At 35.4% G+C, this 27,472-nt stretch overlaps 3 protein-coding genes across 4 annotated transcripts; 1 reads left to right on the top strand and 2 right to left on the bottom strand.

Annotated features, from left to right (window-relative positions):
- Positions 1-1,281: 1,281 nt before the first annotated feature.
- On the top strand, positions 1,282-9,104 carry LOC133851623 (glutathione synthetase, chloroplastic). The gene is made up of 12 exons (XM_062288123.1): positions 1,282-1,685; positions 2,237-2,406; positions 3,293-3,368; positions 3,830-3,960; positions 5,589-5,711; positions 5,807-5,888; positions 6,226-6,305; positions 6,409-6,478; positions 7,359-7,480; positions 7,940-8,079; positions 8,161-8,353; positions 8,585-9,104. The coding sequence occupies exons 1-12, from the start codon at positions 1,308-1,310 to the stop codon at positions 8,706-8,708; spliced, it is 1,689 nt and encodes a 562-aa protein (XP_062144107.1). The 5' UTR covers positions 1,282-1,307; the 3' UTR covers positions 8,709-9,104.
- Positions 9,105-9,954: 850 nt separating this feature from the next.
- On the bottom strand, positions 9,955-13,912 carry LOC133851749 (uncharacterized). Of its 2 annotated transcripts, none has more exons than XM_062288305.1 (3): positions 12,941-13,912; positions 11,392-11,418; positions 9,955-10,501 (listed from the first exon to the last, which is right to left on the bottom strand). In XM_062288305.1, the coding sequence occupies exons 1-3, from the start codon at positions 13,137-13,139 to the stop codon at positions 10,185-10,187; spliced, it is 543 nt and encodes a 180-aa protein (XP_062144289.1). In that variant the 5' UTR covers positions 13,140-13,912; the 3' UTR covers positions 9,955-10,184. The 2 variants fall into 2 exon arrangements, with proteins under 2 accessions (XP_062144289.1, XP_062144290.1); XM_062288306.1 differs by having other exon boundaries at positions 11,392-11,415; positions 12,941-13,909.
- Positions 13,913-19,145: 5,233 nt separating this feature from the next.
- Positions 19,146-21,874, bottom strand: LOC133883083 (phosphoglycerate mutase-like protein AT74). The gene is made up of 2 exons (XM_062322282.1): positions 21,323-21,874; positions 19,146-19,685 (listed from the first exon to the last, which is right to left on the bottom strand). The coding sequence occupies exons 1-2, from the start codon at positions 21,774-21,776 to the stop codon at positions 19,270-19,272; spliced, it is 870 nt and encodes a 289-aa protein (XP_062178266.1). The 5' UTR covers positions 21,777-21,874; the 3' UTR covers positions 19,146-19,269.
- Between the last annotated feature and the right edge of the window lie 5,598 nt (positions 21,875-27,472).

Below are 27,472 nucleotides of genomic sequence, written 5' to 3'. Positions count from 1 at the left end.
CAAGGAAATATGTAATCAACAAAAGGCTTTGACGTGTGGATGTAGGCCATAGGCCAAACCACCTAAAATCTGTGTTTCCTCTATTTCTTTTATCTCTCTTTCAATTATAATGAGTTCTTACATGGTATCAGAGCTATAAGCTAACGCCAGTATTCGATCCTGTGCAATTTTTTTTTTGTTCACTCATCCTTTTGCATCTTCAATTATAACCAAAATCAAAATATCCACAAATATCCATTGTGTGCCATTTTTATTTTTATTTTTATTGAGTTTTCTCATCCTTTCACATTTTCTCATCTTGTACTCGAGCTATTTCTCTTTCCACGCTCACATGAGTCTCTCTCTTTATTAAGATGACATGCCACATTGTCATTGTTTCATTTACTAGCAAATACCACCACCCCCCAATTCTCTCTTGTTGAAAAAAGAAAAAAAATGCCCAAAGAGGTTTCATGCTCATAGTTGGTTCAATTTCGACAATAGTAGCTGTTTCCGACTAAAGTTGTTGATGTCCAAATTTTGGCCATAATAGCCGATGCCGGTTAAAGTCGCCGATGTCCAAGTCTCGGCCATTGTCGTCGAAGTCCAAGTTTCGGTCATAGAAACCGATGTTTCCATTCAGGCCATAGTAGCCACATTTTTTTTTTTTTTTTTCTAGCCCTTTGATGTTCAAGATCAAACCTCAATGTCTGTGTTATACCGCTGGGTTTTTAGGGGCGTATTGAGACAAGAGTTACAAGAACTCAAGAGACAATAGTTACAAGTATTCAAGAGACAAAAGTTATATACACTCAAGAGTCAAAAGTTACAAGATGATAAATTATTGTTAGTGTAGAAGTAAAAGAAATTTGTAACGTTCAGATTCTTTTTCTGTAAATAGGCTATTGTATGCAATGAAATATATTAAGGAAATATGTAGTCAACAAAAGGTTTTAACGTGTGGATATAAGTCTTAGGCCTAACCACCTAAAATCTATGTTTTCTCTATTTTCTTTATCTCTTTCAATTATAATTAGTTCTTACAATTACTAATACAAAAAGTAGTCCGGAAAAAATAAACAAAGTTATAAATGCCTTAAAAGCTTTTCATTGAAAAACAAGAAAAAGAGAATTAAGACCACCACTAACATGAATTCCTAGTGATTATGGCATGAACATATGTTGGTTCTTGGTAATGATACGTCCTACGCATATGGATACCCTCCAAAAAAGTGTTGCAAAACTACCTAATCTTCATGACGTTATCTCAATTCCCAAACCCAAAACCAAAAAGTTAGAAATAACCAAAAAAAGGGGTCAAGATCAAAATGGGCGCTGCCTTTTCCTCTTGCTCCTCTCATTCCCTCACTTTCCCCACTTGCATACTTTACTCCCTACCCATCACTACCTCGTCAAAATCCAATCCCAGATCAAATTCCAACCCATTTTTGTGCCCAACTTCCAAAATCTTCCACACCTATTTGCTAAAACCGATAAAAATCATGGCCCAGACCCCTTTACCTTCTTCAGGGTTGGCTGTGAAGTGTGGGAAAGTTGAGGGTGTGGAGATCCAAGAAGAGGGGAGTGCAAGAAAACCCATGTTTGATTATCATGGGATTGATCAAGATTTGCTTCAGGAGATGGTTTATGATGCTCTTGTTTGGAGCTCTCTCCATGGGCTTGTTATTGGTGACAAGTCTGTACAGGTCAGTGGACAAAAAAGGATTATCATTTTGAATCTCTCTCTTTCTTGTTCAGTTTTTTTTTTTGGATGAATTTTCTTGTTCAGTTTGATGGTGTTGGTTTGCTGACCTTCTGTTCGGTTACATTCAAGTTTTTCATTTCTTTGTAACTTCGTAATTTTTGTTGTAATTCCTGAGAAAATTGAGAATATCAACTTAGTTCAGCATGTAGTGTAACATTGGGAGTATGTTTTTTCATTTGATTTTACTTTCCTCCCAAATTTGGATTGTGTAACTGTCAATCAATTAGAGCCCGATCGTATCATGCCCAGATACTGAGCGTGGAATAATTTTCTTAAAAGCTAGAGATTTACAATATATCTGATAATGATCTGATATGAAGTTGGTTTGCCAGCTAAGAACAAGATTAGTATCTTCTTCTTTTTTCTTTTGGGGGGGGGTGGGGGGGGTTTGGAGGGATGGTATAGGCTTAAAGACACAATGGGCACTAAATTATGCTCTTTATGTTTAATTATCAATACTTGAATTTGATGTTTGGTTGCTTTCAATCATAGAGATCAGGAAAAGTGCCCGGCGTAGGCTTGGTACATGCCCCATTTGCCTTATTGCCCATTCCATTACCAGAAAGTCAGTGGAGACAAGCGTGTGAGTTGGCCCCAATATTTAGTGAACTTGTTGATCGAGTGAGTTTGGATGGCAAATTTCTACAGGAGTCATTGTCCAGGTAGTCTCTCTTTAAAATCTTCTCCCTCGTACACACACAAACAAGTAATTATTATTATTATTATGTATGTGGTTGCATGCAAACAGCCTAATTTATTGAACGGAAAAAAACCTCATCCGACCCACTGGACATGGGTTAAATCAAATAAGTTCCAGTATTTGCCCCTACTAGGTTATTATTCCCATAACAAATGCCTTCTTTGGTTTATCTGCTCATAGTTTTAGCACCTTAAGAGCTGATGGAGAGCGTTTTAGAGCCCTTTCAGCATTTTGGCCAGCCAAAATAGCTAAAGGCTGCTGTGAATGCTCTTATGCTAGGATTTGATTGGGATTTGACTAGCAAGTTGCATATTGGGCTTTAGCACTGCATCAACCTCCTATTTAAGAAAAAAATGTGCCTGCAAACTCTGACAGCATGATTGTCCAACCAATCAACACTTTTGACCTTCATGAAGTGGTTGTTTGTTTTGGTTCTTGATGAGGAACTCTATAGTTTCCAGGCTTTGTTGTAATCTCCATCCAATCATTTCTAATCTGTCCACCATGCTGAGCTTCTGGTCCTTTTTATCTTTTTCCCTTTTTTCAAGGATGATTTGCATCGAAAGTATTTTGCAGGACTATGCCCTTGGTAGATGCATGTCATATTCAGAATAGTTTCACTGCCCCTCTAGCTTGTCCTTAACTTTAGCATATATGTTTCCTCTAAGTTTAAATAGGCCGATTTCACAATACTCCTTTACATTTGTGCTGCTTCCTGTCTATCTTTCTTTAAGTTTGATTTCTTCTACTTATGGCATTTGTTTTTCTTCAGTTTCAAGTTTCTCTGATTGACTGAAGAGATTGGAAACATTTGTGAATTGATGTCTCTTCTATTCTTCACATTGCAGAACTAAGAAAGCAGATGCTTTTACATCTAGACTTTTAGATATTCATTCCAAGATGCTAGAGATTAACAAGAAAGAGGTAAGTGTATATTTTGATAGGGCATATGGATAATTTACCTTCTTTTACGTTTACTTATCAAAAAAGATAGGGCATATGGACAAAAATTATTGTGAGAGGATTTATTTTGATCTTTGTAGAGCTTCTTGGTCATTTTAGTCTGAGCGTCTCCATTTCATGATTATAATGTTTATTGCATAAATTCCATTTTTTTTTTTATAACATAAATTACTTTTTTCATTTAGCTTATAAACAAATTTTTTTGAATGAATTTAGCGTGTTATTATAAATGAAAGGCATTCTAGGATCATAAAAGTGATGAAAGATGAAACAGAATCATTATGGTGTTTATGTAGTTTCTTACACCCCTTACCTATTAACTTCATTTTCTTTATTTCACTAACTATTTGGTGTAAAAGACAGTAATTTTTATGGTTCAGAAGTGGGGAAAATACTAATCTTTGTTTGAATTTTTTACACAGGAAATACGCTTGGGTTTACATCGCTCAGATTATATGCTTGATGAACAAACTAAATTGCTTTTCCAAATAGAACTGAACACAATTTCGTCTTCATTCCCTGGCCTTAGTTGTCTTGTCACTGAGCTCCACAGGTCAACTATTTCTGGAATTTGCATTTCACATCTTATTTAAAAACTTTTTATTTTATTTTATTTTTAAATAAGTAATTGAGATATCATAAAAAGCATAGGGCGGCTCCAGGTACACATGGAGTATACAAGAGAAGCCGCATGCCTAGTAGGAGCAAAAAGAACAAGAAAGTCATAATAACTAATCAGCAAAGGAGAGACAAAAGCAGCTGTCCAAAGATACAAGGCGTTGAAAAATAAAGAATTAATCTCCTCTAAAGTCCACTTACGGTCCTCAAAACTTTTGTCATTCATTTCCCTCCAAAGACACCACAAAAGGCATAAAGGAACAATCTTCCACACAGTAGCACTCCGAGTGTTGCCGGCAATCCACCAACAAGCATACAAGTTGACTATTCGTCTAAGCACAGTAAAGAAGAAGATGGTCCACAGACTCCACATTTTTTTTACACATACAACACCTATCAACCACAATGACGCGCGCTTTTAGAGATTGTCCATGGTAACGATCTTTCCTAGGCCGACCAAGCAAAAAAAGCTACCATCGACGGAACCATAGTCTGCCAAACACTATTCCAAGGTAAACAAAAGCCATCATTACACCCCATGACACTATAAAAGGATTTAACATGAAACAATCCTCTTTTGGATGTAACCCGCAACAGCTTGTCCTCATCTTCCCATCTCAATCGCACTAAATACAACACCCTGAAGAACAAGGCAAAGACATTCACCTCCCAATTATGAATCACTCTAGCAAAGCTCATGTTACACTGAATGGAACCTCTAGAAAGTTCCACATGAATTGCAACAGAAGCATCCTTTTGCGCAAGCAATATCAAATAAAATTGGAAAAACCTTCCTTCTAACTTAAGAATTTCTTGAAAATTAAGTTTGGGTGCTGGGTTTGATTTCTAGTAATGAATTATCCGGAGTATATTCTGAGTTCCTGATTACATGTTGAAAAGGCTGTGAAGCAGGCACTAAAAGGTTAAGCCATTCACCAGTGTACCGGGGTCAAATAAAATGACCTCTGTATCCTTAGCAAGGAAAACTGTCATGGGTGGTTAGAATGGAACAGGGGTTAGAACAGTTGCAATGTCCATGTCCTTATCTATTATATATTTGCCATTCATTTATTGAAAGTAAATGTGGCATACATGACAAGATTTTAGAACTGCTCTAACCACCATCTTAGTCATTCTCCCTACTGCCAGTGTGGGGTGGGGTGGGGTGGAGGTGCCAACCAGCCAACCAACGTCGATGTTTTCCTGCCTGTTTCATTTTGTCCTAGCAGTTGTTTGCCTGTTTATTGGCCTCTAAGACAAAAATTCTAACACTAAGTTGTGCGAGAGACACCATAGGAGGTGGGATATGATTGAAGATTGTGAGCTTTAGGGGCTTAGGGTTGGGTTGTTTTGTGGGCTGTTCCTTGTCGGGTCGGTGGTGAGGCTGTTGCTTCTTGTATACTCCGTGTGTACTAGGGGCGCCTTACGCTGTTTTTTATAAAATTACAATTACTTATAAAAAAAAAAAACTATATAGCGTTCATTGTATTGTTCTGATGCATTTTTCAGAAATGTAAGTACATAGAGTGATCAAGAAGTATTTAAACCTTGGTCATTCTGCAGAAGCTTACTTAATCATTATGGTGAAGTCCTTGGATTAGATCCTAAAAGGATTCCTGGCAATACTGCTCTTAGTCACTTTGTGGAGGCATTTGCTAAAGCTTGGACTGAGTATAATAATCCCAGGTTAGATTTCAAAATATGTTTTCTTGGTTTCTTTTCTGCTGCTGCATTCACTAAGGTGATTTAAGGTGTATGTAACTGTGAATAAAATTGTACAGAGCTGTAGTTATGTTTGTGGTTCAGGCTGAAGAGCGTAACATGTACGACCAACATTGGCTTTCTGCAGTTCTGAAAGAAAGATATCCTCTTTATATCTATCACAGGCTCCCATGTGTAACAGGCTAGTGGTGCCTCCAAGGCATCACAAGGGTTGAAAAACCTTAGCATGACTACTTGTGGGCTATTATATTGTGTTTCTTCGAACCTATATTGATAAAAAGCATAGGAAAATCTTAATTTCCAAAATGATTTACTTTTTAAAAAATTATTTTTTCTTCTCTATCCTAGATTATTGTTGGTGTATCCTTTTTTTTTTTTTGGTGTGTGTGTGTGTGTGTGTGTGTGTGTGTGTGTGTGTGTGTAAGAGAGCCTTTTTGAAGAGTCAGCAAAGAGTTAGCTTCCTTAGCTTTGTAATACACATAGCATTACAACTATTCGGAAAACGATGGCAGAAATTGACACCGAAGGAGAACTTCTACCAGATGGAACACTTCTTGTGTATGTAGCCTTATGCCTTGGAATAATGAGTTTTCTAATCTAGACTTGATGCTTTACTATGTTATCTTTTTTACTTTAATATAGAAAAGACTTTCATTTGCAGGGGTGGTAAAGCAATTGCAGTAATTTATTTTAGAGCTGGCTATACGCCAAATGATTATCCTTCAGAATCAGTAAGCATCTTTGCTTTATTTTCCTGCTGCTCAGAATGATGGTTTTGTCTGGAGAAGAATCTTTGCTTTTCCTTGGAAATGTAAACATTTGTTCTCTAGTCCTAGGAAATTTCTGGTGCTAATGGACAAATCCCAAGTCCTCAATGGCATGAACATCTGTCTTGTTAATCTTGAGAGCGATAATGGTTGTCAGGTAATCCTGCATGTGTCTCTTTATCCTTGGTATAAAGTAGGTAAAGACTACTAGACGTTGATTGGTGGTACACCATGAGAGTGGATATCCAACACCCTCTTTTACCAATCAGGTCATGCAGAGTTGTGAATAGTAAAACTTCCTATCATCCATGGTAGGGGAATTTACTGAATTTTTAACGTTCGCGCATGAGAGTGTATGAGGCAGTTTTTTGAGTTAAACATGATTCATAATTTATGCTTGTATGAAAGGTGCCAAACCATTATCAACTTCATCATCAGTTTCTTCATGTTCTTATCTTAATTCTTAAAATGTTTAAAATCTAATGTCTTTCCAAAGATAATCCTTATGGTCTTTTTGCCTTAAAATGTGAGCATCAAATCTTTGAAATGGTAGAAAGGAAATTTTTTTTTAAAAAAAAACCAGCATCGATATGGCAATATTGAGGTATAATCAAATGACTGTTTGCATTATTCTGATATTGCCTCCTGAATTGTTCCTAAATCTGGTAATGACTTCTAACTTTTAGATTTTTTCTGCTCGATGCTTGCTAAATAATCTCTAACACAACCGTAAGATACTATCCATCTACTAGAATTCCATTATACCATGCCAGTAGATGCGTCAAACTCAGGATATCATGCCTATCATATGATTATTCCATACTCATTCTTACTCGATTCGTAGGAATGGAAAGCTAGGCTACTTATGGAGCAGTCATCTGCCATCAAGTGCCCATCAATATCTTATCATTTAGCAGGAACCAAGAAGATTCAACAAGAACTTGCAAAACCCGATGTACTTGAGAGGTATTGCATGATTACTAATCCTTACAATGTCCATGTCATTTGAGAATCAGTACTACTTGGTGTGTTTGGAAGCAATCTCCTAATAAGATTGGCTCTGATGGCTAAAAGAACGGTTAGTAATAGGTTAATGCGAATGATTTACTGATGGCTAAAAGAATGGTTAGTAATAGGTTAATACAAATGATTTTTCAGGTGAAGTTGAAAATATAGTGTTAAGTTACTTATTTTTAACCCCAAAAATGGCATCTAGTTTCTATCGAAAGAAGGAGGCGACTTTATTTATTAAAGGGACTCAAATCATTAAGTATTGACATCTTTACCAGCTAAAACATGATAGAAGTATTTTTCTCTCTTGCTTATTGTCCTGAAAATTATGAGTTCCTCGTTCTTTTGTAAATTTTAGCAGAACTGGTTTACTTCCAATTGGCTTTTCTTCCTTAAAGCTTCCTTTGTTAGCAGGTTTCTTGACAATAAAGAGGACATTGCCAAACTACGAAAATGCTTTGCTGGATTGTGGAGTTTGGATGACCTGGAAATTGTCAAAAAGGCAATTGAAGTACCTGAGCTGTTTGTTATGAAACCCCAAAGAGAAGGCGGAGGTATCATATTTTTCTGAACTCTGCTCTGCTGTTCTTGCCGTTAATAACATTGTTAACAACTGATTTATCTTTCTACTTCAGGGAACAATATCTACGGTTCCGATGTGAGAGAAACCCTTCTACGATTGCAGAAGGAAGGGACCGATGGAAGTGCAGCTTACATCCTAATGCAAAGGATATTCCCTAATGTTTTCCCCACATTTTTGATGCGCGATGGCATTTGTCATAAAGATCATGCCATTTCAGAACTTGGTATATATGGTGCTTACTTGAGGTACATGTGCTTTGCATTTATTCAACGTAAGGCACCCCCACCCCCACCCCCACCCCCAACCCTGGCAATTTACATGTCTCTCTTTGTCAATCACTTCAATGAATCCATTTTGGCAGTTGGTTTTCTTAACCCCATTTTCTTTCAACATACCAAGCAAGCACTACGAAAGGCATATTCGTCCTGAGTTTCTCATTTGCGAAACACTTGATAATCTTGGAATGGAATGTGCAGGAACAAGAGCAAGGTGATCATCAATGACCAATGCGGTTACTTGCTGCGGACTAAGATTTCTTCATCAGATGAAGGTGGTGTTGCAGCCGGATTTGCAGTATTGGACAGTATATATTTGACTTGATGGAGGCAGCCTGGATGTCACTTAAATAAACTCGAAGAATTCGTCATTGATTTCCACACTTTACATGTTGAAAAAGATCTCAATATCTCATGGTCTCGATACTTGGCAATGCTCAGGTCAAACTGGATGTTGCCTTTATTTTTTTCACAAGGGAAAATGATTGACGTGGGGGACTTTCTTGCCTTCTATTTAACTTTGGGAGCGCAGTTGTAATGTGTGAGTGGAGCTTCTGGCTTTTCCTTAGCCAGACAGGGCTATTATATTAACAATAAACTGTGCGCTTTGGAAGCATTTCGTAGCTCCCTTGTTTTTGTGTGTTAATTATAAGCTAGTAGAAAAACGAAGGCTTGAAGTGGAGAAAAAATAATTATGATTATATTTTGCCGGAAGTTGAAATATTTTTTAGGTTTAGAGGCTTTATTTTTGCTCACTTCGGTTTCTATTTGTATCGTAGATGGTACTTCGTTTATGGCTAAAACGAAAATGATATTTATTTCAAAGTCTGTCTATAAAATTGATGGTAGTTCACGTCAACCCAACAAGAAAATGACACGTGGACATATCTCATATTAAAAATTAATATATATATATATATATATATATATATATATATATATATATATATATATATATATATATATATATTTCCTTGAACAAAGCACTCAACGCTCTAATTTTCATGATTCTTTTTTTATACTATCTTCTTAATTATTATGGCCAATTTTTTTGTTCGACAAATGAGACATTTCGATACAATAATTGCATTGTAGTGGGTGTGGTTTAGTAAAAAAGTGCGATTCGTTCTACTAATCCCTTAATAGTAAAGGGGTCCCTTCGGTTTGTTTGATTAATATTCCGATAAAAAAACGAGAGCTAAGAGCAAATAGAACACCTTTAAGGAGTTTCAATATCGTCACATATTTTAATGAGTTTTTTAATTTTTAATATGAGATATGTTCACATGTCAGTTTGTTATTGGGTTGACGTGAACTTCCATCAATTTTATGGTTGGAAATACTATCTTTGATTTTAGCTATAAGCAAGGTATCATCTACGATACAAATTGAAACTAAAGTGGTAAAAATAAAGTCATTAAACCACGTGTGGATAATGAGCGTTGAAAAAGTAGGTAAATGTGAATGACCAAGCTTGTTAAATATGTTGATCGATGCGAGGATAAAGAGCAAAACGACATTTAGATCCACTGAATACGGCACTTTGCAGGCCTGTGATTTTGTACTTGAAGTGACCTCCCTTATTTCCTTCTGATTATAACTACAAAAAGATCAATAATTACAGTAGAAATCCAATGCATGAGAGGTTGGATTTATTGTAAATAGTATACAAGACCAGTTGAAAAGTAAATAGTGTTAAACGTATCTATATTCACAAGAGACCTCAAAATCAGTTGTACAATGACAAGTCAAAATCAGAAGCCTAACATTAGCATAAAACAAAAACATAATAACTAAAAAATCATGAGCGTGTTCTTCTGTTATCCTTCCACCCCCATTCACGAGCCCGTTTCTCCCACAATGCTGAAAGCTTAAGCTCCTCTGCGAGTTCTCTTTCAGCCCTCGCCCTTGCTTCTTCGCAAGTTTCCACTCCAGCACTGCACTTTTCTGCCTCCTTTTGATAGTGTGAATAGGCTTTCCTAGTGTCCATTATCAATGCCTTGGAATGTTCCATAGTATCATTAGCAACAGCTTTCACTAAACTTAGTTCCTCTGACAGTAAAGCTATAAGATCCTTCTCCATTTCCTCATTCATATCAGGATCATTTTTACCACAGTCTGCACATTGTGAATAAAATGATTAGATGAATATGCAGAAGAAAACTTGTAAATGTACCAGTGAGCATTTTCTTTTTCTTGATTTTATCCATTTATTCTCTAAAAGTGGCTTCAGGTCACTTGCTGAACTCTTGCAGTTGACCTCCAGTTTTATGGAACCACACAATTTCTTAGGTTTTCAATCATAGATCATAAACTCTGTACTGATATATCACAGAAAATGAGTTCAAGTTCTTAAAGAAACTAACTATTCCATTTCAATATCAATGGGTTTCTCAAGGTAAGACATGACTTTTACAAGATGCTCTCAAATTTCCTACCATTTTTTTTCGAATCTAGAAAAAAAGTATTAATGATATATCAGCTATGCATTACTTTCCAGAGAAAGAAGGGGCGGCTGATTTACTTTGGTATGCTAAAACTACTGAAGATAAAGATCAAAAGTAGTATTTAGTAGAAACATTTAAACCATTACTAAAAAAAATGCTATTTGACTATATTTTTCAGTATAATTTGTTTTAAAACATTTTTTTCTGGATGGGAAAATTTTAAAATCATGGGATGCTTCAAAAATTTCTACATATCCAATTAGAAGCTTCAAAGTGCTGAAAAAAAGAAGCAAATACAACTCCGACATTGGCCTTCTTTCTATCTCTGCAGATGTTCAGGAAGATAAGTCGTATAATAATTTCATATGGCCCTTTGGACACATGTTCATCACCACTCTATTCCTGAAAGCACTCAATTAATATCCCACAACAAGACATGCAAGGGTGAATCCTCAACAAGTTTTTGAGGTTCCAAACTGCCAGAAACACATGCTCCCCGTCCCAAATGGAAAGCTTAAAATAACACTTAAACAAAAATAGAAGGAAAAAACATGAACTGACCAGAAAATGAGCTGTTGACGATTCCTGCTAGAAGGATAAAAAACAAAAAACAAAAAATGTATCAACAGAAGTGACAAGCAAATATAACTAATACTACAAAGCTCAAAGATAGACACAGAAAAAGTGATGAAGCCTAGTAATAACAGAAGTACTACTCAAACTTGGTTAATGCCCAATCACAGTAATTCATGATATACCAGAACGGTAAAACCAATTTTGAGCCCAAGTAACATCTACACCATCCACTGAGAGACTATAATTAAAGAGGATCTAATGTCCTGTTTGGGAGTGCGTTTGAAAAAATTTTACTTTTGAAGGCCGAATCACGATTTTACCAAATGTTTAACTGTGTTTTTAAAATCGCATTTTCATTAACTGGGTCTTGAAATTGCTATTTTTTCAACCCCTATGTTTTAAAACTGCTAAACTAAACAGAGACCAAGTACAACTAACCCCAATTCCCACCTCACACTCACACAGAAGTTAAAAAAAGATGGACCAGTGTAAATTTCACTCCTAAGCAACCCAAAGCTTTACTAAAAAGAGACCTAGTAGGGACTTGTTAAACTTATTTCCAAAAAAAAAAAAAAAAGGGATGTCTCTTTCCAGTAAATCCCTTGGCAGACTAAGCTGTAAAAGCAGTCTCCTTCAATATATCAACAAAAAACCAGTTTCAACAAAGCTAAATTTCCAAATTTAACTAGATAAGAGCACTCACAATGGACTTTTCATATTTAGTTTTTTCTCGCTACATTTTTAACAAAAACCACAAAAATACCCATATAACAAACTCTTTAGCAAATGTTAAACATAACATTTGTCAGCTTTTCTCTTTAGATTTAAAGAACCAAAAAGACAATGTTATAATTTTTTTTAATACTACTTATTGCAAACTGTGCCAACCTTTTCCCTCGTGGCACCACAAATGTTTTCATGGCACTTATTTTTGTGATTAAAAAAATAGTATTTATTTAAAGTAGAGAAACATTTAAGAGAGTTTGTTTTTTTAAGAGTTTTAAAAAGTGACTAGCTAAATCAATAGAAGTAGTTTTTTAGAGTTAGATTTGGAAAAATTATGAAGCCATTGTGAGTGCTCTAATAAACTAATAAGTTTTAGGAATTAAATCGAGTACATGCTATACAAATTGGCTACTTGGAATGCTTTCCTACCCAGTTGATGTGGCTTATTTGTTACCCTAACATTTAAAAAAACAAAACGAATATTTTTTCTCTAATTTTTTGAATAAGTCAAAAATTGAAAAGTAGCACTAATATCACACAATATCAGCATTTTCCGTGACTAACGTATTCGAGATATAAAAATAATAGAATTGTAAAACTAATATCACTAGTAACTCTGCAAAGGGACGCATCTGAAGCATAACTGCCAAAGGAGCACTATTGATCATGCCAAAAAGAGAATGTTCTAAAACAATGGTATACCAAATTCTCAAAGTCAGAATGCAAAATGAGTTACGCATAAATATGCAAATGGACCAATGTTTCTATATTTAGAAAGTTTTTAACAGGCCATGAAACTGAAACTCACCTAAAGGTTCGGAGAGGAGATCCTCTGAAGAGCAATCACAAACACATGAAGGACATGAAGCTTGACCAGTTGAATTCCCCTTCAAGCGCCAGTACAGTGGCGGCCCAACTGTGTATCCAACCAAACTCACACCTACCAAAAACAACACCAACCTCAAAGCCCCATTAGTAGCGATCCCATGGTCCGGTGGATAAGCCATCTATTCCCTCCCAAAGAAAAAACCCAAATATGATTTGACCCCAGCAAAATGAAGAACACCCAAGATCAAATATCAAACACCCATTACTCGAAATCCGGCCATAACCCAATCTTTGGTGTCTACTAGAAGAGTGTGATTATTTTAGCAAGAAATGAAGAATGCCCACTATCGGAAACTAGATATGCATTTCAAGATCTGGGTCGCACTTTAAATAAGACCACGACACAATCATTGGACGATTTGGGCGTCTTCTAGAAGTGTGTGTGAACTTTTCTTTGCAAGAATAAAAAGAACACCCAGCAATCAGCATCAGATATTACCCATTTCAAGAACCGGGTCATAGGCGCAGAATTTGACTATAACTAATGATTGAAGCACTTTAACTTCATCTCGGATTTTATATGTGTGTGTTTGTGAAACACGGAGCACTTTAACTTTGTTTTTCAGGGAAAATAAAGGAGACTCAGATCCCGGGAAAGTGTAAAGAAGATATGTTCATGAGATAAGCAAAATGTAGGTAGATTTGTAGCGAGAGAAAGAGAGAGAGCAAAAGAGAGATTCGGTTGGGGGGTTTTGGTTAACCAAGAAGGAGACTGCTTTAATCATTTTGTTGGTTTGGGTACAGAAAACCTTCTGTATTGTGAAAAAATTGCATTGGCCGATGTTGGAGGGCGCTCTCTGATTGGACTGCAATTGGGGCCATGTTGGCACATGGCGTGTCCTCTCTCTGTCTCTCAGTTGGAAGAATTCTTCATCTCTTTCGTCTTGGTGGTTACCAAACTATATCTTGTAAAAGCTTTACAACATAGATAATTTTCATTATGGGGCATGTGATAAGAATTCATTAACTGCTTTTACCTAAATTTTTTAATGATATCAGGCCAAAAAATTAAGAAAAAGTAATTTTTGACTTATTAGATCTAGTGTTAAATCTAGGCCGTTAACAAATTAAGAAAAGTAATATTACCATACTATCAATCAAATTTCATTGAAACACATTGAGAGTGCAAATCAGAGGGACCTACATATATTGATTTATATATATATATATATAACTTAGGGAAGGCTGAATTTTTTTTTTTTTTTTCGAGCACAAAATATATAATAACCAATTTAAGCATATTGTTCAATAGAAATAATATCCAAAACATATGGAGGGTTTCCTTAAGAAAGCATTAATTGCCTCTTGCTCAGGTATAATTAATGCTTCATTGGCGAACCGGTGAGCAGGGCCGGTTGAACTCTTAGGCAACTTAGGCGGTTGCTTAAGTATTTCAATTAATAATTGTACAATAATTTTTATTTTTATTTTTTTTATAAAAAAAATATTTTTAAAGCTCCAATATGGTAAAAAAAAAAAAAATTATTTAGTAGACTGTTATACGACTAAGGTGACATGACAATGAAAATCATCATTGATTGTTATCTAAATGATGTTTTTCCTGCCAGGTCATCTCAGTTGTATGATAATCATATAACAGTCTACAAAATTGCATTCCTCATTTTACAATAAAGGTTCTTTAAAAAGAAAAATTATAAGACTCTAATATGATAAAAAGTTAGTAAATAATCCCACATTCTTGCCACACTGCCATGGCAGATTTACAACTCCAAAGAATGTGGAAGACATCCTCCGTTCCTGCAAGCAAATCGGACAAGGACATGATTGGCTCACAACCCCATCACAACCCCTACCACCATTGTGAGTGGGGTTGTGAGGGAGTTGTACAAAAAGGTTGTGGTTTTATCATTTTCCAATCGGACAAGCCATATCTTGTACGACCTTCCTCCTAAAAAGGTTCCCTTTTGTTGGGAGCAACTCATTACCAACCTTCCACACAAAATTTTTAACCACAGCTGGAGCTCTCAACTTCCATAGCTCCTTCCAAAAAACTTCCTCTTCCTTAGCATGAGAGCTCTCACCCAAACCCCGAGTCCACATATTGTGTTCAAGGTAATACGCACTCCGGACTGTGAACATCCCATGAGGGGTGTGGTTTGAGGAGTGTCCCTCTTTTCTTCAATCTGTACTTCTTGCTTAGCAAGTTTTTCTGGTTTGATCTTTCATTAATAATATATTTCATCTTATCTCAAAAAAAAAAAAAAAGAATTGAAAATGAGATGTTAAAAAACTTGAATATAAAAACATAATTAATAATTTTTCATCTCAAAAAGTGAAAAGAATGATTTTTAAATAAAAATATAATATTAATAATTTAATCAATAATACATAAAATTATCTCATTTAAACTTGTCGCCTTATACCTTAAAATATATCAAGCCAGCCCTAATTTATAACTTATAATTGGTTTTTAGGTTAACTCCTTAGTTTAGTTATGCATTTAGTTAAGAAACGCAATTTCCAGTTTCTAGCTAGGGCAGCCAGGCAACCACTTGGCTTGGCTTGAGCTTGGGTAGGTCATTACCAGGCTTGTTTGCAACTGATCAATGAATAATTAATCTTGCAATTTTCCATCTAAATTTTGATGGCAAAATAGTCCAAACTTGAGCCTGAAGCAAGAAAATGCAAGTCCATGGTTGCACCTTATTAGTTATTTGGTGAAGTGCCTCGAGGTTTTGCATTCAATCATTCAAATACTTAACATCCCATGTCCATGCCTGTAACACCTCCAATTTGTTAGGGGTTAGGTTTTTTATTGTAAAATTTAAGGATTTATAAGCACTATCACACCAATCTCAAGATGTTATATGAGAGTAAGATAGGAATTGAACATTTAGAATTACTCAATCGTAAAAGCCTCGTATGCGCCAAAGTGATAAATAGGGCAACCATCGAACACTTATTGAAATGAGTTTAGAAACTTTATTGAAATGAAATGCAGAAACCAAAGGTTATAAAACATGACATAACATAACAAGTGTTTCTAAAAATCTCTCTTAGATGAAACAAAACATAGCATGATATGATAGGATCATCTCCAACTAAATAAGCATCTGACCTTCTAATTTGTCTCTTCCTGGCTTGAAAAGAGGAAAACAAAATGGGTGAGCGAAAAAGTTCTTTAAAAACTTTTTCTTTGAAGATAATTAGGTTTCGTTTGGTTTGCAGAATAAACACCTGGAATGAAACCAAACTATTCCCTTACGAAAATGAATACCTATTCCTCTAAAAAATGAGAGGAATAGCTATTCCTTTATGAATATACTACATTTTCTAGAAAACTTCACTCATTATTTTCTATTTTCTCTTTCTTTTTTTTTTTTCTTGTTTTTTTTAAAAAAACCAACATATGTTATACTGTGACTGGCCGACTACCCATTGAGCTACAGTCGACCACCCTCGGAGCATTTGGAGGTGGCACAGGCCACCACCTGAGCCCCTCAAGGGTGGCCTAGCCACCTACCAAAGAGCCGAGGATGGCCGCGAACACCCTAGGCTCTTCTGTGGGTGGTCGGCCACTAGCTTTCAATTTTTTTTATATATATATAATTTGAGTTTTTTTTTTTTATTAATTTTTAATAATGTATGGTTTTTAGTATTTTTGATTTGATTCTAATTAAAAAATGTGTTGTCACCAAACTAAAGAGTATGAATAACTATTTCATTCTATTCTCTTTCAATATCTGTAATAACTATTTTATTTTCCATTGGAATACTTATTCCGTAAACCAAACGAGGCCTTAGTTATTAAGATGATAAATCAGACATGCAAAAGGATCCTCAAATCAAAGCACAAAATCCTCAAACATATCAGCTCTCTCTCACGGCAGCTTCTCCCCTTTATTTCTGCAGAATCTTCTCCTTGTTTTACTCTCCAATATCTCCTGATTTCCAGCATATTTCATTCCATGTTTTATGGGATATTGTTCCCTTTACATCTCTATATATTATTCCTCTTGTAATTGAAGAATGTATTGAGAATCAGTAAAGATGTAGCTCTTGAGTTTACCTGTGTTCTTCTCTGTTTTCTGTCTTCCCTTTGTTTTCTAACATTAGTTAAGTATAAGAAAGAAAATTCTTTATGCATCTCTTGATAAAACTTAATTAAGAAAACCTTATTTCTATTTCTTATGTTATGGCATTTGCATTATTGTATACAATTTCTTCCCATATGCTTGGGGTTGCGAGATCCAACCTTCATACAACGATTTGATGATATCTATGGTTGTGGATATGCCTTGGGCCGCTGATTAAATTCTGGGTGCATTAAGCCTAACAAAACATGGTGATAGACCATACTTTCACGTAAATGTCCTTCATTATGGCGTGCCTAATCCCAATTCCGGTATAGTGTCGTGCTTTCTCTCTTTCTCTTTCGCCAAATAATTTCATAAAATATCTACCTTATCATATGCCCTGGACTTTTCTCTTTCTTAAATTCTAATATGAGAGGGAGTTTTCTCTCTTTGAAAATCTTTTCTTTCTTACGAACATAAAAGTATCACGTTTATTCAAATGACACCATAGCATTTTTTTTTTTTTAAAAAAAAAAAAAACAACAACTTATCATCGTGATAATCACATAAAAGAAACATTGCACATGATAATATTTAAAGCATAAATATTTAAATAAACATAAAAATGATGTACGTAGAATGGGTAAGAAATATCACTTACTTCTCATCTACAAAAAGGCCGAACGAGTGTTAAGAGCCTGAATTAATAATTTCATATACGTCAACTTTAACTCTAATAGTCTAATCATACTCTAACCTTAATTAAACCTCTTTATTCATTAAAATCACTTTTATTTAAAATTCATTGACTTTTAAAAACATTTTTCTCTTGGAAAATCAACTAGTCCTATTTTTACTTTAGAAAATTCTAAAAAAAATTCTAAATTAATTATTTGACTTTCCAAAAGGGGGAATTTCCAAGAAAGAATGACCCACTTGGTGTAACATTCAGCTTTAGGGAGTGCGAAAGTAATAAATAATAATAATTTTAAATAGTGTTAGTTTTTTAATAGTGAGTGAATATTTAGTTAGTTACTTTAGTTGAAGTTAATGAATTAGTTAGTTAGGAAAAGGAAATAAATTTAGGAGTAAAGAAACAAAAAATGGATGAATGATGAATGGTAATAATAATAATAATAATAATAATAATAATAATTTTAAAATATATAAAATAAAATAATAATAAGGGTTTAGTAGAAAAATCTAAACCAATGAGAGAATTAATTACAAACTGCTCTTTGCCCTTTCTTCCTATCCCTAATTTGGGACCTAACTAGAGGACCCCTATTTGGGTCAAGAACAAAAGAGAGCCCAATACAAAATGAGGTTCCCCAAACATGTGTCAATGGGCTAGTAAGAGAGGAGCCTAGAATATAGTTATGTAACCTAGATCAGATTATATTGGACTTTGGACAATTGGCTAATACATGGTCATGTCTTCCAGATTATATTTGGCAATTAATTAGCCGGTGTTGGATAGCAGATCAAAGCTGTAACGTCCCGGCTTTTATATAAGCCTTATAACAGAATTATTTAAATTTCACGTAACGCTACTAATTTCTCATACACTCATAGCAGAAGAAGAAAATCAAGTATAATTTTTATTTAAAAACTACAAAATCACTCACAAAGCATACCATAGCTTCTGGTACAATATTTCTCATATATGAAACTTAATATCATTTACATAACGTAAACTACTATTGTTTTTACAACATTCCAAAAGATGCCACTTTGGCATATCTATATAAAAAAATTGACTTAACATTGGCCAGCTCTTCAAAACGTGGAGGCCTCCTATCGGCCTCACGGACAATAGTCCAAACACACGTACAACTCCTCCTCAATCGCCTCCTCGGTGACATATGTAAAATTTTATAATTTTACTGGTAGATATATGAATCCACAACTCAATAACCTCTTGATGTGTGTGACCTAGATTGTTAATGTTATCTCATTCTTAGAGTTTTGGTTTAATTTATTCACCAAAATTGCTTGTGTTAATTGCTTTACAGCTTTCCATATTTTTGATGATGTTCAGCTGGTTCGTTAATTTCTAAAATAACGTTTTTTATTGGTATACACCTATTCAACACGCTTCCTCGGTGCCCGATTTATTATTTCAATTTCAATTTGAAAATCAAAGAACATATAAACAAAAACAAACAAATTTGCTTCCAAACAAGCCAAAAAAATCAAAACAACTTTCAATTCAAATATCACTTGGATTTCCTTTATCACTCGCTTCGTCATCCTCCGAGTCAGCCAGAGGGTCAAAGAAAGCATCAAGATACCAGGGGCAATCGTCATTCCAGTCACCCTTCTTGGCATGAGCTCGCCATTTTTGGTCTGCTATCATTTCAGAGTCGAGCCCCCATTCTCGCATTTCCTCCTCCGTGTGATGGATTGCTAAGCTATACTCTCCACCGCCTCCCAACTCTATCACTCTGTATTCACAGTTGCCGAGATTGTTCAGGCGCTCAAATTGCTCAACCGTCCACTTGAACCACTTCGTCAGGAAGACGCGCGAGGTTAGCCCATGTGATACAATTATAAGATTCAGGTCATGTTCAGGATCATGGCGAAGCCTGTTCATTTCTATGTCCCTCCATAAAGATTCTAGAAAACCTGCACCATTCATATATCATTTCACTTGCACAAGATTTTGATTTTGCAAATAAATAGAGTCAATAACATATGTCCACATTGATGGTTTTTGAAGTTTTCGGGAATTTTTTTGTAACGACTCAGAAAAAAGCGTAGCCATATATGCGCTATCGTCTCAAAATGACTAATCAATTTAAGGCTTCTCTAGAATTCCTTATAAAGTCCAGTTTTATGCAATGTGAGACTTAATACTCATGAGTATCTTTATAAACCATCAATTCTATATAGGCTACTTATCTCTTTCCAATATGGGACCGGGGTGTACATTTTTATATGATGAAGAACCCCTCCAAGGCAGTGCCACTTCGTGTACCCAACCCTGTTAAGTAAACCTTGGACCTATGTAAAGCACCCCCTCCATACGAATTGGGTAATACTCAGGGTTTGTCGGAGGACTGGCCCCGAGTAATTGTTTGCACCCAAGAGGATTCAACCCTTAAACCTCATGGAACTACCACAAAGACCAATACCCTTACCACTTAAGCCAATTATAAGATGTTAGAACTTTTTCATACAATTCTCTATTGCATAATTTGAATTTGACCAAAATGAAAGCTCCAAAACATGCATGAGCAACCCTGCTTCTGCAACTGATCTACACAGCTTGATTAAGCCTCCAGCACCAGCAGTCTATGAAGGTCTTAACTCTGAATCCACATCTATGTAGTCAATTCAATTTTTTTTTGTACTACTAGATTACATTAATTGATATGCTAAAGGTTTAGTATGTGAACATTTACTGTCTAATATTTTAAATTAAATTTTAAAATACTACTTCTTAGCCACCCTTTTAGACTCATGGATCAGTCCCTTGAATTACCTCCCAATGAGGTTTAAAGCTGAAAAATAGTTGCGGCTTCCAACTTTTCTTCTCCTTCCCAACATTTTCCCACCAGCCAAACAAAACATCCAAATAATTTGACCCAAAGAAGAAGAAAAGAAATCCAAAATCCTATACATACATATATATATATATATATATATATATATATATATATATATATATATATATATATATATATATATATATATATATATATCACTCTGTGTATACCATTCTGGGCTTACCAAGTAGATTTCATCAAATCTCAACAATTTCTTTCAAATTAAATAGTGGAAAACATTTACCATCTCATTCAGATTTAAAAACAATGATTGAAATTCGAACAAATTTAGGGTGAAATTCATTTTTCAAATACTGTTTTTTAGAATTCAAATTTTACTCAGATTTTATTCAACTTTTTCTAATTTTGTCTCAAATTTTCTAAACCACTCAAACATAATTTAAAAAACAAATTCTTTGGATATTCATAATTTTTCAAAAGATGAACAACCAAACTAGCCATTTTAAGAATAACCCAACTCTGAGGGATCTTGGTCTTACCATTTTAAGAATAACCCAACAACTGACTACCGAACTAACTAAACAACAAAAACACAAAAATCAAAATCCTTATATCTATTTAAAAAAATATAATAATAAATTCTTTTAATTCTTCAGAATATATTTTAAAAAAGGAAAGAGAGAACTGCTTCCAATTTCCAAAGCCCATAAACAAAGCAACTGAAAAACAAAGAAAGCAGAGAAAAGAACATACCGCAAACGCGGTCGAAGACATCGGCGGCGGACTCGCCCTCGGGGAAGCGATAGAAGAATCGGCCGAAGCGTTCCCGAGACCGTTTGATGGCTTGCATCCTCTCCTTCTCCTGGAAGTTCCCGAAATCCTGCTCTCGGATCCGGCATTCCTCTCGGACCCCGATCACCCGCCGCTTCGAGAAGGCCCGCCCGACTTCCCGGAGCGTCGATCGGGTGCGGTCGTAGGGGGACACGTAGAAGTAGGCCCGCCACTGGGGGGAGGAGGACCCGGCGATCAGGCCGCGGAGCTGGACCCCGGCCCGGCAGGCCTGGTCCAGCCCCACATCGGTGAGAGGGATTTTGTGGTCCGGGATGGTGGAGTAGGCCGCCGAGTCGAGGTTGCCCCTGGACTCGCCGTGGCGCATCACGATTATGCGCTTCGGCAGGACGGTTCGCTGCTTGTCGTGTGGTCGCATCTCTGGAGATTCTCCTCTACTTTTTGGGTTTTGCTTTTCCGTTTCTCTCGTTGCACCAAATTTCAACTTGTGAGTTGTTTTCTTACTTTTGCAATGTGGATGGGTAATCTATGCATTGTCAAAGTCTTGTGGATAATCGCAAAAGAAAAAAAAATTTAAAAAAATTAAAAAAAAAAAAAAAAAAAAAAAAACTGTTGCTGGTAATTTTTAACCCCAAAAGAAGAAAGGTCGAAGAAATTGGTATGGTATATAATATTATTCATTTGTAAATGTATTTCGAAAAAGAATTTTTATTTTCAGTTTGAAAAAGTGTTCAATACGAAAGTAAAATTTGTTTAAGGAAATTAATGTCTGACCAAGATACTTCCGATGTGTAATTAATTAAATTATTATCTATATAAAAAATATATATATATATATATATTATTGTACGTGCCAGCTTTACAAGTACAAATGCCCTTAATCGTTTGACGAAATCATTAATTATAATCGTTTGATAATCCTGATTGTTTCTGAGCCTAATCAACCCAAGTAAGCTAACGTATTAAAAAAGCAGTTGGATCCAGCTAGTTCATAGCCCCCCCCCCTTCTTTACGAGAAGGGTAAGAAAGTCAAACGATATATTTAATTATTTATAGCGTTATTCAATTGAGAAATGTGAAAGCAGCCCACAAACCTTCCTCCTTTTGACGAGGAAATTGTGGACGGAAGTATTCAAGTCTTCAACCAGTTGAACGTGTTCCCAGCACTCTTCGCCGGCTAGAAAATTTTCACAAAAATATTTAAAATTAGAAATAACTCTGCTCGTAACTCCGAACTTTTATTCTTTTTGAAAAAAAAAAGTACTTAAGGCCCTAAATTTTAAAACATTTTTATTTAGGGTATTTATCATTGGTAAAAGTAATTTCAAGCAATACTTTTGTTTGAAAAATTCACTGATCGAAAAGAAAAAAAGATAGAGGTTGTTATTTATAAACATAAACATAAATCGAAGATCTTAGATGCCAAAGCTAATTAGGTGGGAAGCCTCCTAATTGAAAGGGACTTACAAGAAGAGATCAAGAAGAAATAAAAATTAATTTATTTTCACACTTGTTAAGATGATATCCCTAATAAAGGTTGGAATGTAAGTACGGTGTGTTTGAGATTGCGATTTTGTAGATAAAAAATGCGATTTTAAACCAAATCACATAAAATAAATTATTTGTGAATTGCGATTTGAAAACGCATCGCAGGCAGTTTGGTATATTTTTGAAAACGCTAAATTTTAAGGACTAATTTACGATTTTAAAGATTAAACTAACTACGTTTTTAAAAATCACTTTTTAAAATCATAAACTCAAACGGACTGTAATATCTTTACGAATAACTATATATATTATATATCATAAGGTGAGCTTTTGAGTTATTAAGTCACTGTAACAAATCGACTAGCAATAATAATATTTTACTATGCATTACGAAAACATTTTATAACACATCGACAGATTGGATATCTGAGGTATGGACTTCAATCAGTCTTAAATTAAACATGTTTAAAAAAGCCCATAACTTTTTTGGGATATATTTAAGTAATGAAAAAGGTATTACAAATGTTTTGATCACTTTAATTTGTTAATATTATATCATAAATACTATTAATTATTATAATAGAACAACAACATCCTTAAAATATTAAGATTTTTTTTTTTTTTTTTTTTTGAAATGAAAATATTAAGATAATTAAGTGCAGAAGATAACAAGCGAGTTGGGATAAGTCTTATTTAGTGCAATGCCGAAATAGATGAAATTTTGTCTCGTCTTGAAAATCCTTTTCACTTTCCTTTTTGGACGTACGTGTACGCGTGAGACTCTTTACTGTTGTAAAGAATTCAACACTATTTTGAAATCGTCTATTAATTGGCGGTATCGATCAACACCAATTTTTGTGGTCTTTTCGTAATGGATGCACTACATGTAAAGCATCTCCATTTAGTTCTACCTTTTGCAAATTCAACTCTATTGTGAAACCTGTAACCTTTAAAGCTGCTATGGATTCTATAATAGCCGGATCAGTAATATTATCTCACTACACAAAATTAGAGATTGTTTTTTTAAATAACGTTAACAATGAAACTACTCACACAAACCTATCTCTTAAATCCTTCGTGTTTATGTGTTGACTTTAGGAGAACGTTTGAAGCTTCTAGAGAGAAAAAGAACTTAGTGAAAGATGGCTTTTGTTTCCCCTGACTTGTGTTTAGTGGTGGCTGTTTTCTCTCCCAGCCATTAGGACTGTAGAGCTTTTGGTCTTTCTGAAGCTAGATCCGGTTAAGGCTATTGGTTTTTTCTTTGTTTTGTTGTTGTGTGTCGGTGAAAATAAGAGATTTTCTGATTCAGGTCTGTGGAGAACGGCCAGTGTTGGTGGTTTTCGGTAGAGATGTTGTCAAAGGTAGATCTACAAGACTCAGCTGGAATTTCTTCGACAAGGACCTTCTTATTACGATCGCCGGCCTTCTCTGGTCACAATGGTCACTCGACGTGTTCGTGTGGTTCGTTCTTGTTCATGTGCCGTGGGTTTTCTCTCCATCATCTTGTGCGTGTGGGTCACCGTTTGCTTCTCCGGTTTAAGATGGTGACGATCTAAACTCTTGAAGGTCGTCCGACGTAAGGAGGGGTTTCCGGAGAAGGCGCGTGCTATACACACGCTGGCTCCAGCGGCGGTTTTTCCAGTGCTTGTTTTCGGAGGTTTTCTGTTTGTATTTGGTTGTATATTCTTGTCTTTGGTCATAGTCTACTGTTTGGTTATTGCTTCAAGTCAGGTTTTCTCCTGGTTTATTGGGTAGAGTTTCTTTATCTCTAATCACTACGATGGCCTTCGGGCAGTGTTTCTTCACCTTCGGGCAGTGTTGTTTTGCCTTTGGGCTTTATTGTTTGCCTTGTGTGCTTTATATTTGTATTGGCCTTTTGATTAAGTGTAACTCTTTGGGATCCTTTTCATTAATGAAGAAGGTACTGCTTCAGGAAAAAACCAAAAAAAAAAATACAATGAAACTAACGATGAGAACCATTTCTCGTCGTATTAGATCATATGTTGCGTTACTCGGAGTTGAGTTCCTTGTCACTTTTTTTTTTTTTTTTTTTTCATTTCTACTAAAACGACGTACATTTGACGATGTGTAAATTTAAAGGGCGTCAATTGATTTTGTCATTTTTTTTTTAAAAAAAAGGCACTAAATTTAATAAAAAAAATTATAATATATGTTGGCAAAATCCTTTACGGTTAAGGAAGAAATTGTCAATTTTTTCGACAACCAAACAAGAAATCCAAAACCAAAAACTGACGAAATCAAATCCTAAGGAGAAGCTAGCATCCATAAAAATTGATGAAATTAATCAGGTCCTGGCACTGCCTCGTGATCTCCACGAGAGCTTTGGATTTGAAGCAAATTAAACAGTACTGCCCTCTCGCTCAACGACTTGATGCGCACCTTGTTCTTCAGCCTGAGGAAATCTTCCCTTGTCCATCAAAAGGTGAAGATTGTCGATCTAAGCGAGAAGGTCCACAGGTTTCTCACCAGCTACCACAACCATAGCTTCAAAGTCATATTTATTCAATCCGCTCTGAAGGGCGGTATCCACTATATGGATAAGGAAAAAGATTCTTGCACAATAGTTGTGCAAGAGTTTTACACTTTTGTAGGCACATGAGATGTGATTCATGTAATGGGACCTATCATATGGGTCTTACCTCATATGTTTATAGTTGTGCACAACTGTTATGCTCCAATCAGCTCTCTATAAAAAAACTTTACATATTTCCCATGACTCTTTTAAAGCTTCTGACCCCACATACTTCATGCATCTCTTGCCGCAGGGAAACTCCATAGTACATGGCCCATTGTTAATTTCCTCCTCCAAACAGCATATATATTGGGCATAATGGATCTGGCACAATTTTCCTTTCGAACAAATTAACTTTTGTAGGCAATGCATTATTATAGGCCTTCCACATGAAAATTTTAACAACATTAAGAGCCTGATCCATTTTCCATGTTATTTTTCAAGTATATGTGTATCTAGCTTGAAAATATCTTTTAGTCACATATAAATGTCTTTCTAAATCGAGGCAATCCAAAGTAGTGGTCTTTTCATGACAATGATGCTTTAGATGTACGTAGAGAAAAATTATAGAGGTCTTAGAATTTAGCCTTTTTTTCAAAGCATTTAATTCTTAGGCGGGTTTAAAATTTATCAAATTACTTCTTAAAATATGCTTTGTTATTAAATCATTCCCTTCATACACTTCTCATTAGGTTTTCTAATCGAAATTATATATGACACATAGGCATAAGACTACGTCAAACTCAATATATATAGCTCTACGTGTACAAAAGTGTAACATTTACTTGACACATGGCAAAAAGAAGAAAAAAAGAACAGGAAAAAAAAAAAGAAAAAAAAAAGAAAAGAAAAGTGGGAGGGATCAGCGGGTGGTCATGTGTCAAGTTAGTGTATGTGTTGCTTTGGTTAGCTTACTAGTGGCAGTAGTTCGAATATATACCAAAGCTTTTCGTTGAGAATCTCACTTATAAAGAATAGTAGTAGTATTAGTTAATTAATTTTAAGGCGTTATAATTATAGAAGGCTCACTTAGGCTTCAGTCCAAGTCAGATATATTCGCCGACGGGCCCAATGAAACCCTTTTATTCCTCGAGTTTGTATGTGCCCGCTAACAGGCGAGGACCATTGTCGTCAGGTTAGCTCGCTCTTCCCCAAGGGAGTCACTAATTGGGCACCCCGCAGCCCATCGAATGCTTTACGACAAACAATAGGACCATTGACAATTGACTGTTATGACAAACAGTAAAATCATTCTGACAACTCCATGTAAAAGGGAATATTTGTCGGCCACTACTCACATCACAATAGTCACATCTGTCACACATTCTGGTGGGACAGTTCATATTGACAGGAGAGTCTGTATTAACATAATGTTTCCCAACCAAATGGTACCACGTAATGAGGTTGCTATACCCTCTCCCCCAAGTCGAAATCAGGATTTTAGGTTAGGTGGGTAAAAGGTTGCTTTTAAAAGAGTTTTAGGGATATTTTGAAGCTTGGGGGATGAATGGGAGTCCATTATATTGTAGCATGTAAGTTCTGAAGTTGTTTCTCACATGCTTTCTTGCTATTCCCTTTAAGAATTCATTATTGTCTATGATTTAGGCATTCATGGAGTGCTCTTCGTATAGTAGGTACCTCCCACGAGTCAAAACTGGCTCTGGGTAATTGTGGAGGAGACAAGGAAGGCACCTGTAAGTGGTGAGGAAACATATATAGTTGAAGGCCAAGTTAACTTAATCAAGAAGGAAGGAAATTTAATCAAGATTTGTCTACAAGCTATATATACAAGCCTACAACACTAGTCAAATCTTCTCATATCCAGTCACTCCAGAATTGTGCATTTAAGTTTGTAGTAAAAGCAAGTAGATCGATGTCACAAACTAGATGTAACATTGAGACGTTTAATCCAAATTGGATACCGTTTGGTTCATAATGTTATAGATTTTTTCAAATTTTACTGATTTCACTCGCCCACAATTTAGTGTATAGTTTTTCTCATAACTTTTGTCTCATAAGAGCTCAGGAACAGACAAAATCTAAAAGAACTTACAAACAATAGGTGTTATTGAGAAGAGAGTTTAAGCAAAAAC

The sequence above is a fragment of the Alnus glutinosa genome, chromosome 12 (assembly GCF_958979055.1).
Source record: "Alnus glutinosa chromosome 12, dhAlnGlut1.1, whole genome shotgun sequence".
Lineage (NCBI taxonomy): Eukaryota > Viridiplantae > Streptophyta > Magnoliopsida > Fagales > Betulaceae > Alnus > Alnus glutinosa.
The sequence above is the reverse complement of the archived record's forward strand: the minus strand, read 5'-3'. Positions and strand labels throughout refer to the sequence as shown.